General features: G+C 36.6%; 1 protein-coding gene across 1 annotated transcript; it reads right to left on the reverse strand.

The window, feature by feature from the left end:
• Positions 1-293: 293 nt before the first annotated feature.
• Positions 294-722, reverse strand: LOC140851208 (uncharacterized mitochondrial protein AtMg00300-like). The gene has a single exon (XM_073242775.1). It carries the CDS (start codon positions 720-722, stop codon positions 294-296), a length of 429 nt encoding a protein of 142 aa, XP_073098876.1.
• Between the last annotated feature and the right edge of the window lie 16,950 nt (positions 723-17,672).

The following is a 17,672-nucleotide window of genomic DNA, read 5'->3' on the forward strand; positions in this document are numbered from 1 at the left end:
TTCTCCATGACAACATTCTGTTGAGGAGTCATCTTTATTGTGTAACAGTGTTTGATGTCATTTTCCTTGTAGTACCTCTTAAACTCCAGGCTTGTATACTTTCCTTCGTTATCAGACCTTAAACACTTCACTAGCTGTCCCATCTCTTTCCCCACCTCAGCTCTCCAAGCTTTAAATCGGGCAAATACCTCTGATTTTTTCTTAATTAGATACACCCAAACTCTCCTGGATAAGTCATCTATGAAGGTGACAAAATATCTAGCTCCACCTCGAGCTACAACAGATGTAGATCCCTATATATCTGAGTGAACAAGCTCCAATACAGCTTCACTCAGTTTGGTACTACTAACAAACTTTATCCTATGCTGTTTGCCGTAGATGTAAGGCTCACAAAGATCATCACTCTCCTTTCTGAGTGCTAGAATCAGACCTCTCCTACTCAACTCCATAAGCCCCCTGTTACTCATGTGACCTACATGATAGTGCCACAGCTGGTAGGCAAGCTGATCCTCCTGTGCTGCTGTAGAAGCCTCTGCACTATTGGTAACCACTGAGCCTTCCATCCTATACAGGTTATTGCTTAGTCTTCTCCCCTTCATCACCACCAAAGCACCCTTGGAGATCTTCAAACACTCACTGCCCGGCTGACAACTGAAAGCATATCCCTGCTTCTTCAAGTAACCCAGGGAAATCAAATTCTTCTTCAGTTTCAGCACACACATCACATTAGTGAGTGTCTGTATGACTCCATCATACATTCTCACCTTGATAGCACTAACACCAGCCACTCTACTTGGATGATCATGTCCAAGACTCACACTACCACCATCTGATTTTTCATAGGTAGCAAACCAATCATGATGTGTAGTGTAATGGTAGAAACATGCTGAATCAAGTATCCAGTGGCTATCAAACTTTACTTCCCCATCAAATACTACCAGTACATCATCTCAACTATCCTCAGATGATAGAGCATGACTCCTACTAGTCAATCCAACCTTGCCCTTCCCCTTCTCATTCTTTAGAAGTGGGCAATTCCTCTCTAGATGACCAGGCTGATGATACTTGTAGTATTTTATAGCATTCAAATTCTCTTGAGGCTTCGATCTGCTCTTAGACTTATTTCGAGTCCTTTTCTTAGGTCTCTCTTGCCTCTCATTCACAATAAGCACCTCTGAGTTAGAGCTTTTTTTACATAGTTTCTCTCGCTACTTATTTGACCTATGAACTCCAACTATTTCCTCAAAAATCAGAGTCTCTTTCCCATACAGCAATGTAGTTATGAGTGAAGGAAAAATGGGTAGTTTAAAGTACGCATTTTTAATTTTTTCTTTTTTTACAACAGAAGATAAAAGATTAAACACTTTGATCTCCTACACATACTTTAGATCTGATCTAAACTACCTTTCTAAGGATCTATGATATAAAATTTATACGCATAATAATCAGATATAAAAAAAAATGCATCGATCATATTGATTTCCTGAATTAGATCTAACCATTAGATCTGATCATATGAGTTCAAAACTCATTATCTTATTATGGGTCGATGATCACCACTATTGATGAATATGGTATGAGGTTCTTCCTATTATCATGCAGCTGCATAGTGTGTCTAGTCTCTACAGATAGTCCACTCGAAGCTCCGAATAGATCCTCCTTTTCAAGAGTGCTACCTCACATAGAAGGCCTTGAATAGCTGATGAAGACTCCTTTCTTCGAATCATCTGGGCACCTTCAAATCAAAAGATGGAGCTTATCGAGGAGAAGGTGGCATGGAAGAAAGAAGACAAGACTCTCTTATGTTTTTCTCACACAAAACTAGAGCAATCAGAAACCCTAGACCCACCCAAGACCTCATGGCCAAGAGAAAGATCTCTTCTTGGATTTCTCGCGCACGGAAGCCAACTCCCTCTCTGATTTTTCATGCCTCCTCTCTAAAGTTCCTCATGCCAAAGATCTCATCTAATGGGGCACACAAAAAATCCCTTCTTAAGGTGGCATCCTATGAAGGATAAGGATAGAGTTTGGACAGTTTGGTTCAAGTTCAAATGATGGTTGATCTTATCACCAATTCAAATCAAATTTGAATTGAACTTTGAACCAAACTTAATCTTTATCTTAGGAACTCAGAGTGGGTGGGCAACAGCCATTAGAATGGTGCAAAGAAATCATGTAAAACTCATTTTATGCATGAGAGAAGAGGTGGTCGGCGGCAAGGAAGAGTCCAACAAATTTTGGACTCTTGGTTTTAATCCGATTTCAAACCTTTTTGAACTCAAACATAAACCAATCAAATCCTAATCTAAAAGGGATCAGAAGTAGGCATCAAAATCCTTCTAGGTGAGAGAAATTCCATGCACAAAATCTTTTCATGCATGAAGAAATAAATGGCAAAGGAAGTGTGGGGCATGGAGCTTTTGCAATTTGAATTTGAATTCTTATCCAATTAGGTTTTTGACCCAACCAAATTAGGTTAGACCCAATTAGATCACCTAATATAATTAGATAACAAATGATCTCAACTAAATCTTAATTAAATTAGATATTAATTGAGTTTAAATCAAAAGTCAAACATCCTTAACGATTAGGTCATCTCATAACCTAATTGGGTCAAACCAAATTGAATTTAATTCAACTAGATTTAATCCAAACCTCAATGCTTAATCAAATTAAGCTAATTAGTAATATAATCTTTGATTAATCCTTCTACAATTAACTAATAATTAGCAAATTAATTTATTACAACTCTTACATAGGGTTAATCATCAATCAAATTGACTATTATACTCTAGAACGATTCTTAATCGTCAATCAGCCACATGATTAGTCAGAAACTTCTTTTTAGTATAACCTTATAGGTTCGAAACTAAGCTAGTAGTCGGAATAATCTTTCTATACCAATCAAAGTGACAATTTAGCAATGATACCCAACATCTAGGTAGGTCGAAAGATTGCAAAGCAACATTCAAGAACCTATTGGTATATGGTTATCGTATAATTCATCTTTTTGACCCTAATACTCAAGATGACCAAAGGGTTTAACTATCAACCTTGAAAAGGTCATCCACATTATATTTTAACTTTTAAAATCCATCTCATAGATTACCTCGATCGAAGTTTTACTGAATTGAAATACACTGGTACATTAACTACTACTTATTCAGAGGGGACAATTCCATCTTGACTCATATATTGATTTTGCTAGTACTTGACTTACCCAAAATCTTTCATCACTAAATTTGAAATCTAGGTAGTCTGACATCAAAGCACAGTGAGTTGCTTGTAAGTCATCATAGTGATCTCAGGTCGAAGGGATACTTATATCTATATCCTTCGCGAGCTACTCTTAATAGTAGAGTGCTCAGCAGTTGGTCACATTCAGTGAGATATACCGCTACTTCTCACTTGCATGCCATACCAGTATCTCCACACTCCTTGATTAAAAGGATAACCAATGTACATGACACACAACGACCTATACTTGATATAGCTAATGTCCTAATAATAGCATATCATTTGGTCATGAACTAAGATTTAAGGACTAATTGATATATCCTCCTATATCGATTTAAATAGTCCTAAAGACTTCATTACAAAATAAGAGTTCAAATAAGATGTGCACAGAGTGATGAGAAAATTAAATAATATTTATTAATTTAATAATTTATATATAATTATAATGATAAGCTCAACTGTCAACAGGATGATGATTGGCTCTGGGATATAATTTCCAACAACTCCCACTTAGACTCAAGCCAATTGGTATAGTATTGTATACCTATCTTTGATTTATATTCTTTAAACTCCTTGACATAAGAGCTTTAGTAAATAGATCGGTCAGGTTCTTCATTCCATCAATCTTCTGAAGCTCGACGTCACCTCAATCCATGATCTCCCGGATCAGTTGGTAATGGTGTAGAATGTGCTTAGTCTACTAATGTGACTTCGATTCCTTAGCTTGAGGAATGGCACTAGTGCTATCATAGTACAACAAGATGGGGCCATCGAGGGAGGGTGCCACTTTGAGCTCATCAGTAAACTTTCATAGCCACATAACTTCTTTCGCAGCATTGAATATTGTGATATATTTCACCTTGCAAATAGAGTCGGCTATTGTGTGCTGCTTGGAACTCTTCCAATAGACTGCTCTATCATTTAGAGTAAAAATATATCTTGACATGCTCTTGCTATTGTCATAATCTGACTAAAAATTAGAGACTGTAAAGCCCACAAATTTTAAGTCAGATTCTCCATAGATAAGCCACTAGTCCTTAGTATTTCTTAAATACTTAAGGATGGTCTTTACGACCTTCCAGTGATTTTGACCTAGATCAGACTGATATCTGCTCACTATCCCTAGTGAGTATGCCACATCCGATCTTATGCATGTCATGACATACATAATAGATTTCACTATCGAAGCATATTAAATTCTACTCATATGCCCTCTCTCTTAAGGAGTTGTCGGACAATCACTCTTCGAGAGAAAAATTTCTTGGCCTATCGGAAGATAACCTTTCTTGAAATTCTACATACTGAATCTTTTCAGCACAATATCAATATACATGGACTGAGATAATCCAAGTAATCTTTTAGATCTATCTTTATAGATCTTCATCCCAAAGATGTAGGATGCTTCTCCCAAGTTATTCATGGAGAACTGTGATGACAACCAAATCTTTATTTTCTGTAATGTAGGGATGTCATTTTCGATAAAAAAAATATCATCTACATACAAAATAAGGAATATTACTATAAAATTATTAATCCATTTGTATATGCTGGGTTCTTCTCTATTCTTAATGAAACCATATATTCTGATCACTTTATCAAAATGCATGTTTCAACTTTGAGATGCCTACTTAGGTCTATAAATGGACCTTTGAAGCTTGCACACTTTAGACTCATCTATGGATATGAAACCTTTAAATTATACCATATACACATCTTCTTCCAGCTCTCCATTTAGAAGGCTGTTTTCACATCCATTTGCCAAATTTCATAGTCCAGATGTGCTGCTATCGCAAGCATAATTCGAATGGACTTGAGTATTGCCACAAGATAAAATATCTCATCATAGTCTATACCATAATGTTGATGGTAACCCTTGGCAACCAGATAGACTTTATAGATCTTCACCTTTCTGTCTGCACCCCTCTTCTTTTTGAAGATCCACTTACACCCTATGAATTTTATCTTTTCAGGTGGGTCAACTAATATCCATACATTGTTGACCTTCATAGACTCTATTTCAGATTTCATGGATTCTAGCCACCTATTGGAGTCAGATCTTTACATCACACCCTTGTAGGTGATCGGAGCTTCATTGTTCTCATCAAGTTCAACTGGATCACCATCTCAAACTAAGAAACTGTAGTATCTGTCTGATTGACATGGTACTCTACTAGATCTCCTTAAAGATATTTCTACAATAGGTTTCGGATTTGATCTAATCAAATCTGACTCTATGGGCTTACTAGATTGTGTCGGTTCTTCTATCAATTAAACTTCATCAAGTTCAATCTTTGAACCATTAGTTTCTTTGCCAAGGAACTCATTTTCTAAAAAGACTGTCCTATTGCTAATGAATACTTTTTGTTCATCAGTAAGATAGAAGTAATACCTCTTAGTCTCTTTTAGATACCCTACAAATAGATACTTGTCGACCTAGATCAGAGCTTGTTAGTTTTCAAATATTTGACATAAGCCAGACACCTCCAAATCTTAAGGTGAGAGTATATTGGCTTACGTCCTATCCGCATCTCAGTAGTGTTTTACTTACGAATTTACTCAAAACTTTATTTAGAATATAATAAGCCGACTTGAGTGCATATCTCCAAGAAAAAATCAACAGACTTGCAAAGTCCATCATAGATCAAACCATGTCTAACAGGATTCGATTCCTCCTTTTCGATACACTATTATGCTGTTGTGTTCTAAGAGGGGTCCACTATGAGAGAATCTTATTCTCTTCTAAGTATGTCAGAAACTCACTAGAGAGGTATTCACCTCCTCGATCGGATCGAAAAATTTTGATACTGTTTCCAATTTATTTCTCTATTTCATTACGGAATCATTTGAATATTTGAAATGATTCTAACTTATGTGTCATTAAATAGACATACCCATACCTTGATAGATTGTCTATAAATATAATAAAATAATAATATCCACCTCTGACACTCATGTTCATGAATCCATATATATTAGTATGTATTAGACCTAGAACTTCACTGACTCATTCACTTTTTTCAATAAAAGATGACTTGGTCATTTTTTCAAATAAACAGGATTCACAAGTTAGAAGTGATTCACAATCACTGATTTTGAAGATTCTCTCTTGAGTCAACTTATTTATTTTATTCTTGTTAATATGACCTAACCTATAGTGCCAAAGATAAATATTGGAGACATCACTAATTCTAAAGCATTTGTTGGGCATGTACATTATACTAACATTGTGACAATATGTAAATTTCATTATTCAACTATCCATTCATCACATTAACACCATTTATAATGATATTAAAAATATCTCTTTTTATTAAAATTTTATAATCGTACATGGCCAAGAGGCCTATAGAAATAATGCTTAATAAAAAAAAAAGATAAAAGTAACATTCACTAAGAATAGTTATATTGGACTTGAATACAAGCTTAATAATTCCTCACACTAGAACTAGAACTAATCTTCTATCTCCAACATTAAGAAATCTTTCACCTTCTTCAAATCTCCTACTAATTTACAGACCCTGCAACGAATTGTCAATATTAAAAGAGCTTCCGATATCTAATATCTAGGTAGTAGAATCACAAATTGAGAAAATACAAGGTGTTATCATATAATTACCTTATCCAGTAATAGCTTGCTTCTTTCTCGATCTGTCCGGATCTAAGGAGGTAATGTATTGAAGACAATTCCTCTTTCAGTGCCCTTGCTTCTTACAGTAAAAGCATTCCATCTGATTCTGATCGGACTTGGGTTTTTTGGTCTGATTGGGCTTGGGTGCCCCAGCATTTTGTACCTTTTTCTAATTCTTTTTATTTTTTTCTCTTTTTTAAAGAGTCAATGTCTAGAAGAAGACACTTTCACCATATTCACTGACTCCTTCTGGATCTGGTGATCCTTCTCAAAGTTCTGCAGTAACCCCAGTAAATCGTAGTAGTTGATTGCAAGCTTTATCATTTGATAATGAGTAAGAAAAGAAAGGTAAGATTTAGGTAAGGAGTTCAGTGTGGCATCCTTTTCCAACTGCTCATGTAGAGGAAAATCGAGCTTGCTCAAGTGCTCCTTCCCTCATTTGACCATTGAAGATGGTACAACTAGTCTTGTGCCTCTCAACATCATCGAGTGTATCAAAGGACTCATTCAATATTTGCAACATGTTCTGTGACTGAGTATTTTCAAAGCGATGGCTAAACTCATCATTCATTACTGCCAGCATGATGCAACGAACCGTAGTTCAATCATTAAGGTATTTTTGATTAGTATCTCAAATCGTACTATGGGCATTCGGAGCTAACTCTTTGGGTGCCGGATCTGTCAGTACGTACAAGATCCGTTCGTGCTCCAGAACTATTTTTAGCTTTCGATACCAACTATCAAAATTTGGTCCCATCAATTTATCACTATTTAATAGTGATCGTAGTGACAGAGTAGTGGCCATAACTATAAAAAAAAGTCAAAATCTAATTAGTATATAAATTGATTAAGCCTTAAGATATAGATTTTAGTCTAAAGGTTCTCTCACTATTTTATTTGAATAGGTAGCCTCTACCTCTAATTCGAAGAATTACATTAATTTTCTAATGGCTACCAAAATCCTCACAGACTGCACATGGGCCCAAGTGTAGCTCTGCCAACCCCTGTGCACCCATGAATAGATTCTTAATCAATTATTTTAGCAAATAATTTTTGGCATTCAATTTTGCCCCAAACTCCTCTTCAGCAGGTGTGTGGCGCTTCTACTGATAGTTCTGGTTAGGTCCAACCATTAACATATCAGGATTTAATGTATCTGACAAATATGTGATCAGATCCAAGTATGGCTCGGCCAACCTGACCATCATCAGAAAGATAATTAAATCAATATATTATGAATAATAATTCTGCCAGTCAGATGAGCACTAGGCTTGTGGCACTTTCAATGATCATCTAAACTGTTGGACCCATTATCATCCAACTTAATGGGAGGTTATAATTTACTTATCACCATAACTACTTTATTTTTAAAGACCTAATAATTTTAGAAGATTTAATTAGTTAAATTGAGAGATGAAAAATGATTTAACTAGTTAATCTTAGTCCTTCCACTAACTTCACCAAGTCAGATTAAAAAAAACTAGGCATAAGCTGGTCCAGCCAACTAGTCATAAATTTTTCCACTGACTTCATCAAGTCATAAAAAAAATTTTAGGCAAGTTGAACTAGAGACACCTAAATCAATCATACTGATTTTCTAGTTAGCATGGGTCAACCCCAATCATTTAGTGATCTAATCAAAATATGATTCACCATGTTGGCCAGATGAGTGAGATCGATGGGAGGGATATGCCATTAACTCCACAGACTTAGTCTATGTGAGTAGCTCTCAATTAAAGACCACCGATCAAAGCTCCTATACTTACCTTAGACACCAACTGGTTAGTCAGTTTCAATTTGATCAACTTATAGATTTGAGTTCGACCACAAAGCTACAGTCAAAGTCCATCTTAGTCTAACCAAAGACATGAACATGATCAACTATAACTATTGAGAATTGATCAAGAGAAGAATTGATCTAACTAGAATTAATTATTGATTAAATTTGATCAACTACTAATATAGTCCGTTATCAATGATTTCTAACCTTAGGTCTAATCTAGTTAAATAGACTTGACTTGAGTGAAATCATAAATCCATGAATTATAAAATTAATATCTTAGATCTTTGATTCTCAAATCTAGATCACTTAATTCGTAATTAAATTTTGGGCTAACATGTGTTGGGGTTTGGTGTTTGAAAATAATATTAAGTTTTGTAAAACATTTTTACAAACTATCATACAAACATATAAACTCTAATTTCAGATATAAGATATAGTAAATCAGATCTAAAATAAAGTTTTATTTTTTTTTATTATTCATCTTCATGGAAAAGATCGTATAGCACTGAAGGAACCAGATTTAGGGTTTCAGGATTAGATCTTGAAACTTTTTCGAGATCAGGCAGTGAAAGACTAAAATAAATCAAAATTTATCTTATTAAAACCAGAGAATCCTTAGATCTAAGATCCTATTATATGATTATTACATGGTATTAAATCAAAAATTAAAATATAAAGAGCAAGAACTACATGTTGATCATATCAACATGTTTCTATACTACATCTAATGTATGTAAAATATAATAGATCAGATCTATTACCTTGCAAGTTAGACGTTCTAACTTTGCTGATCCGAGATTGAGGATAATGTTGCAAGCTGCACATGCATCCAGCCTCTAGGAGTCATCAACATGAGCTCACGAATCACGATCAAAAGTTCTGGTCCGGAAATCAGCACAGTATGCTAGTACTGTGCTGATCTTTCTTTGATGGTCGATCAGATCGCTTCTTCTTCTTGATTTGAACTCTTCCAAAGATGAGAAGTAGGAAAAGGAGCTTTAGATATGAGACACTCTCAGAAAACTCACAGATGGGGAAGGGAAGAGGTGAACTCAGCAACCCTAGAAGAAGACCCTCATCTTCTTCTCTTTGCTCTAACCCAGACACAACTTTGTGTCTATTATATCTCCACACCCCAATACTCCTTCTCCCTAATTTTTACATACCCCAAAGACTATCAATGCTATATAATCCATAAAAATTTTAAGAAAAAATTCATCTTAAATCAAGAGATATAAAGAATCCTTGTCTAAGTCAAATACCTAGTCAAGAAAAATCCAAACAGGGCAAGATAAGGGGTGCCCAACTCTTGGGTGCCCCCTCCTTCTATTTTTGCCATGGACCACCAGCAAAGGATGCACAATATATACCATAAAAGCCATAAAAATCTCAAAAAAAATTTGGATAAAATCAGTGCCATAAGGAAAGAGTTTTGGTTTCCTAAAATTATATCTCATAGAATTTGAAATCCAAACTAATTCCTACTTTGACTTGGTCCACAACTACATTCCATGTAAGAGAGAAAGAGTGGAAAGCTTTAGGCATGTGTGAAGGCTTGGGAGAGAAGGTTTTGTCACTCAAAATAAGAGAGAGTGGGTGTGGGGGGCTAAGGTGGCACAAGGTGGAATCCTAGTCTTACTAGGGTTCAATCTATGACTTGTTCAAATTTAGTTTCTCAAATCAAATCAAACCAAAACCAAATTAATCCAATTAAAATAGGTCTTAACCCAATTAAAAACTTAATTTAATCAGATTAAATTAGATTTAAATTTAATTTAATTTTTTAATCGAATTAAAAATTAGGTTGACCTAAGTCCTAATTGAACTAGGACTAGTTTTTCCTTGCACTTGGCTTATCCAATAAATCAATTGGACTTGATCCAATCAAGCCCAAACCAAATCTAATTAAATCATATTCAATTAAACTTAATATCAACCCATTGGCTTAATCAAATTAAGTCAATTAGTAAATAAATTGCTAATCGATCCTCCTGCAACACTTGCACTAGGTTAAATGTCAATCGTATTGATCGTTTAACCCTAGAACGATTCTTAATCGTTGATCAACCATCCGATCAGATCATAAACTCTAATATGTGTAACCTCATAGGTCCAAACCTAAATTGATAATATAGAAATAAATTTTTGTACCAATCAAAATGACCATCTAGCAATGGTACCAGATGGTCGAATAGGTCGAATATGTATAACAACATCCTTAGAACCCATACGGATATAGTTTCCATATAATTCATCCCCTTGATGAAATGCTCATAGGATACCTCAGAGTTCAGTTATCAACTCTAATCAGGTTGTCCACATTGTATTTCAAAATATCAAATTCATTTGATGGATTATCCTGGTCAAGATTTTGCTAAATTGAAATACAGCGACTTATTCTTCTCCAACTCTTGGAGTGGTCAATCCCATCTTGATCACACTCCAACTTTGCAAGTACTTGACTGTGTTCAGAAGCCTTCCATCACTAAATTAAAAATTTAATTAGTCTAGTACCAAAGCACAGTGAGTTGCTTGCAAGTCACTGAGGCAATCTCAGGTCTAAGGGACACTTATACCTATATCCCATCAGAGATATTTTCGACAGTAGAATGCTCTGGAGTTGGTCACGTTCAATGATGATGTACCCTTATATCTCACCTGTATGCCATACCAGTGTCTCCACACTCCTTGGTTAAGAGGACAACCAACCCATATGGCCTACAGTGACCTATGCTCGATAGAAGCTGTTGTCCTTATTAATAGCCTATCATTTGATCGTAAACAGTTTTAAGGACTAATCGATAAATCCTCTCTTTATCGAACCTAAATAGTCCTAAGAATTTCATCACAACAACGAAATTCATTAGAAGATGAAAACTTATGATGAAAATACTAAAAATATATTTTATTTATTAACAAATTAATTACAATACAAGGTTGCTCAACCGTCAACAAGCTGACGATTGATTTTTGGGACATATTTTTCAACAACTCCCACTTGTCCTAAAGTCATTCGTTACAGTATCTAATACCCATCTTCAACTTGTGGTTGTCAAACTCCTTTATCATCAGGGCTTTAGTGAAGGGGTCGGCTAGGTTCTCCTTTCCGTCGATCTTCTGAAAGTCAACGTCACCTCGATCCATGATCTCCCGAACCAGGTGGAAGTGGTGTAAAATGTGCTTCATCCACTGGTGTGCTTTGGGTTTCTTTGCCTGAGCAATGGCACCAGTGCTGTCGTAGTAAAGCAGGACCAGACCATCGAGGGAGGATGCTACTCGAGCTCGATGATGAATTTTCTCAGCCACACAGCTTCCTTTGTGGCATCTGATGCTGCGATGTACTCTGCCTCACTAATAGAGTCTACCACAGTATGCTGCTTGAAACTCTTCCAGCAGATGGTTCCACCATTCAGAGTAAAGATATAACCCGACATGCTTCTGCTGTCATCATGGTCAGATTGAAAGCTGGAGTTTGTGAACCCCACAAGTTTCAGATCTGACTCGCCATAAACCAACCATTGTTCTATAGTATTTCTTAAATACTTAAGGATGGCTTTAACCACTTTCCAATTTCTCCAGGATTAGATTGGTATCTACTCACTACTCCTAGTGAGTATGCCACATCTGGCCTTGTACAAGTCATGGCATACATGATAGATCCCACGATCGAAGCATATGGGACTCTACGCTCTCTCTCTTCAAGAGTTGTCGGATAATCCTTCTTAGAGAAAGAAATTCCATGGCCTATCGATAGATCATCCTTCTTAAAATTCTCCATGCTGAACCTCTTCAGTACAGTGTCTATGTATATAGACTGGGATAACCCAAGCATCCTTTTAGATCTATCCCTATAGATCTTCATCCCTAGGATGTAGGATGCTTCACTCAAGTCTTTCATGGAGAATTGCAAAGACAACCAAACTTTTATTCTCTGTAGTATGGGGATGTCATTCTCGATTAAGAGAATGTCATCCATGTACAAAACAAAGAATACCACAACTGGACCATTTGCCCATTTGTAGATGCAGGGCTCTTCACCATTCTTAATGAAGCCATACGTTTTGATTATCCTATCAAAATGCATGTTCCAACTCCGAAAAGCTTGCTTCAATCCATAAATAGATCTCTGAAACTTGCACACCTTGGACTCATCTATGGATGTAAACCCCTCAGATTGTATCATATACACCTCTTCGATCAGCTTTCTATTCAGGAAAGCTGTCTTTACATCGTCTACCAGATCTCATAATTCAGATGGACAGCTATTGCAAGCATTATCTAAATGGATTTGAGCATTGCCACAGAAAGAATGTCTCGTTATAGTTAATACCATAATGTTGACAATACCCCTTGCCAACCAGACGGGCTTTATAGGTCTCCACCTTTCCGTCTGTGCCCTCTTCCTTTTGAAGACCCATTTACACCCAATGGGTTTAACCCCTTCCAATGGGTCAATCAATATCCGTATATCGTTGATCTTCATGGACTCCATTTTGGATTTCATGGCTTCAAGTCATTTCTTAGAATCAGGTCTCTGCATTGCATCTGTATAGGTGATTAGATCCTCATCGTTCTCATCGAGTTTGATGGGATCACTGTCCCGGACCAAAAAATCATAGTATCTGTCTGCTGATGCGGTACTCTACCAGATCATCTTAATGGTGCAGGTACATTGGGCTCTGGATCTAATCTAATCAAATTCGACTCAAGTTCAGCTATTGGTATCAGTCCTTCTATCTATTGAACTTCATCAAGTTCAACCTTAGAGGCAACGGTTCCTTCACCAAGGAACTTTTTTTCTGAAAAGTTTGCCTTAAGACTGACGAACACCTTTCATTCATCAGCATGGTAGAAAAAATATCTTTTAGTCTCTTTGGGGTACCCTATGAATGTGCATTTATCAGACCTAGGTCCAAGTTTATCTGTAACTAACCGTTTGACATAGGCCAGGTACCCCCAGACCTAAGGTGTGAAAGTGCTGGCTTACGCCCTATCCATATCTCATATGGAGTCTTAATTACAGACTTACTTGAAACCCTATTTAACAGATAAGAGGCCGATTCGAGTGCATATCCCCAGAAGGATATCGACAAGCTGGTAAAATCCATCATGGATCGGACCACGTCTAACAGAGTCCGATTTCTCCTTTTAGACATACCATTATGCTGTGGTGTTGCTGGAGGAGTCCATTGGAAGAGAATCTCATTCTCTCCTAGATATGTGAGAAACTCACCAGAAAGATACTCTCCTCCTCAGTCAAATCGAAGAGTTTTAATACTCTTCTCAATTTATTTTTCTACTTCACTTCAGAATCATTTGAATATTTCAAATGAATCCAACTTATATTTTATCAGATAGACATATCCATATCTGGATAGATCATCTATGAAAGTGATGAAGTAGAAATATCCACCTCTAGCACTTGTGCTCATGGGCCCGTATACATCAGTATGTACTAGGCCCAAGAGCTCAGTAGCTTTCTCATCTTTTTCAGTAAAAGGTGACTTAGTTATTTTATCAAAAAGACAGGACTCACAGGTTGAAAGTGATTCACAATCACTGACTTAGAGGATTCTCTCTTGAGTCAACCTGTTTATCTTGTTCTTATTTATATGACCTAGCCTATAGTGCCATAAATAGATATCTGATACACTATCTAATCTAGGGTGCTTGCCAGTAGAATAGACTACGTTAATAGGTTGTGATAATATATACACACTATTGTTCAAATATCCATAAAAAATAGTAACACCATTCATAATGATATTACAAACTTATTTCTTTATTGAAATTTTATAATCATTTTTGGCCAGAAGGCCTACAGAAATAATATTTAAAAAGAAATTGAGACAAAAATGATAATCATTAAGAACAACGGTATGGGACTCAAATACAAGTTTCAAGATTCTTAATGCTAGAACTGGAACTGATCTTCCATCTTCAACATTCAGAAATCTCTTGCCTTGCTCGAATCTCCTACTGACCTGCAACCCCTGCAATGAATTATAAATATGGTAAGGGCTACCGGCATCCAATACCCAGTCAGTTATATCATAAATAGAGAAATTACAAGGAGTTATCATATAAATATCTTGACCAGCAATAGCTTGCTTCTTTCTCTGCCTGTTCGGGTCCAGGGAGGCAATCTACTGAGGACAGTTTCTCTTCCAATACCCCCACTTCTTGCAAAAGAAGCATTCAGTTTGACTCTTATCAGGCTTGATCTTTCTGGTCTGGCCCTGCACTGATGTCCCAGCCTGAACTTGCACCTTCTTTACTTTCTTTTTCTTATTCTTTTTCCCTTTCTTAAAGAATCGAGAACCAAAAGATGAACCTCCCACTAAGTTTACCGACTCCTTGTGAAGTTGGTGATCCTTCTCAAAGTTCTGAAGCAACCCCAGTAACCTGTGGTAGTTTACTTCAGGCTTTGTCATTCTATAATGAGTGAGGAATGGGACCTAAGACTTGGGCAGCGAGTTCAGTATTGCATCTTTCCTAAGCTGCTCATGTAAGGGAAAGCCGAGCTTGCTCAAATGCTCCATCAGCTCAATCATGTACAATATATGATCAATGATAGAGGCACCATCCTGTATTTTGGTATTGAAGATGGCACAACTAGTCTTGTGCCTCTCCACGTCATCGAGTGTGCCAAAGGCATCCTCCAACACTTGAAGCATGTCCTTTGGCTGAGCCATCTCAAATCTGCGATTGAACTCGTTGCTCATGACAGCCAGCATGATGCAGTGCACCATGATCCGATCATTGAGCCATTTCTGGTAAGTATCTCTGCCTATTTCATGTGCATTGGCAGCTGGCTCCTCAGGTGCAGGATCCGTTATCACATATAGGATCCGTTCACGCTCCAAGACTATCTTCAACTTTCGATACCAGCTACCGAAGTTGGATCCCACCAACTTATCATTATCCAACAATGATCGGAGCGATAGGGAAGTGGCCATATCTGCATAAAGGAAAACCATAACCTAATTTGTAATTGATTCATTAAACCTAAAGATTTAGACTTTAATCAAAAAGTTTCTCCCACTATTTTATTCGAATTGGTAGCCTCTACCTCCAATTCGAGGAATTACCCTAATTCCTTAGTGGGTACTAGAATCCACTTAGATTGTACACAAGCCCAACTTTGGTTGGCCAACCCATGTACATCTAAGGGTAGGTTCATAACCAATTATTTCTCTAAATAATTTTTAGTAATTTTAATTTTATCCCAATCCCTAATCAGTAGGCTTTGGCCTCCACTGAAAAGGTCTGGCTAGGTTCAACCATTAACATGACCATACTTGGCCCATCTAGCCAATGAATGATTAGGCCCAATTTTGGTTGGCTAACCTAACCACCATTTAGAAAGATGCAGTCAAAAAATCATATTATGAATGACAATTCCATCAGCCGATAAGCACTAGGCCTTTGGGCCTCCAATGATTATCCAACTGATGGACCCATTATCATCCACTTAATGGGAGGCTATGATCTAGTTATCACCATAACTATTTTATTTTAAAGACCTAATAATTTTAGAGGATTTAATTGATTTAGATGAGGAGGTCAGATGAACCAGCTTATCATGATCCTCCCACTAGCTTCACCAAGTCAGCTTAAGGGAGACTATTAAAAGGACTGGTCTAGGAGCACCTAAATCAATCACACTAATTTACTTAGCTGACATGGGTCAGCTCGAATAGTCAAGTGATCTGATCAAAATATAATTTCACCAAGAGGCCAGGTAAGTTCGATCGGTGGAAAGGTCTACCAAAGCTTGCCTTAGACACCATCAAAAATGGCCAGATAAGCGGGCTGCCAATTAAAAACCATCGATCTGATTTACCTTAGATACCAACTGGTTTAATTAGTTTCAATTAGATCAACCTAACAGTTTATGTTAGACCGCTTAACTAAGAATCAAGTCCATTTGGTTCTTGTTAAAGACATGGACTTGACCAACTACAACTATTATAATTGATCTAGAGAATCTTTGACCTAATCTAAGACAACAATTGATTAGATTTAGTCAATTCTCTAATTAAGTCCATCTTTAATCTAACCTTTGGTCTAACCCAATTAGTGGACCTAATTCCCACTAACCCATTAACCCAATGTGTTATGGTTTGTATCTTAGGTTCTTTAATTCACAATCTTAGAACCTAATCAAACAACTTCTTAATTCTCAATTAAGTTTTGGGCTGAGGGTTGGGGTTCGGCTTTTTGAAAATAATTTTCATATTTATAAAATATTTTTTACAATATGGATCTACCAACCAAGTTGTATGTTTGATTCATAATCAAAATGCAAGTGAAATAAGCAATAAAACTACTTTAGATCTAATCTAAACAGGTTCATGTAATTGAAATAATTTCAACTTTAAACTATATAAATTTCTCAAATAAATATATGATGGTCGAGCTAGCCCTTCATTGAAGTCGAGCTGGCTCGATGATGTTTTGCCCGAGCATTAGTTTTGTCTGCCTGAGAGAGCCGGCTTGAATCAGCACCGAGCCGGCTCGATTAATCCCCAAGCCGGCTCAGCTAATTCGAGAACTCTTGGGTACCCCCTCCTTCTTTTTCTATCATGGACCACCAGCAATAGGCACACAATATGTGCCATAAAACCCATGAAAATTTCAAAAAAAATTTGAGTAAAATCAGTGCCATAAGGAAAGAGTTTTGATTTCCTAAAATTCTATCTCATAGAATTTGAAATCTAAACTAATTCCTACTTTGACTTGGTCCACAACCACATTCCATGCAAGAGAGAAAGAGTGAAAAGCTTTGGGCATGCATGAACACCTGGGAGAGAAGGTTTTGTCACACAAAATAAGAGAGAGTGGGCGTGGGGGGCTAAGGTGGTGCAAAGGTGGAATCCTAGTCTTACTAGGGTTCAATCTATGACTTGTTCAAATTTGATTTCTAACCAAATCAAATCAAAACTAAATCAACCTAATTAAAATAGGTCTTAACTCAATTAAGAATCTAATTTAATCAAATTAAATTAGATTTAAATTTAA

The sequence above is a fragment of the Elaeis guineensis genome, chromosome 8 (assembly GCF_000442705.2).
Source record: "Elaeis guineensis isolate ETL-2024a chromosome 8, EG11, whole genome shotgun sequence".
NCBI classification, from domain to species: Eukaryota; Viridiplantae; Streptophyta; class Magnoliopsida; order Arecales; family Arecaceae; genus Elaeis; species Elaeis guineensis.

Coding starts and splice junctions, on each gene's coding strand:
- LOC140851208 (XM_073242775.1), bottom strand. CDS start 722: ATGTGTGTGCTGAAACTGAAGAAGAATTTGATTTCCCTGGGTTACTTG.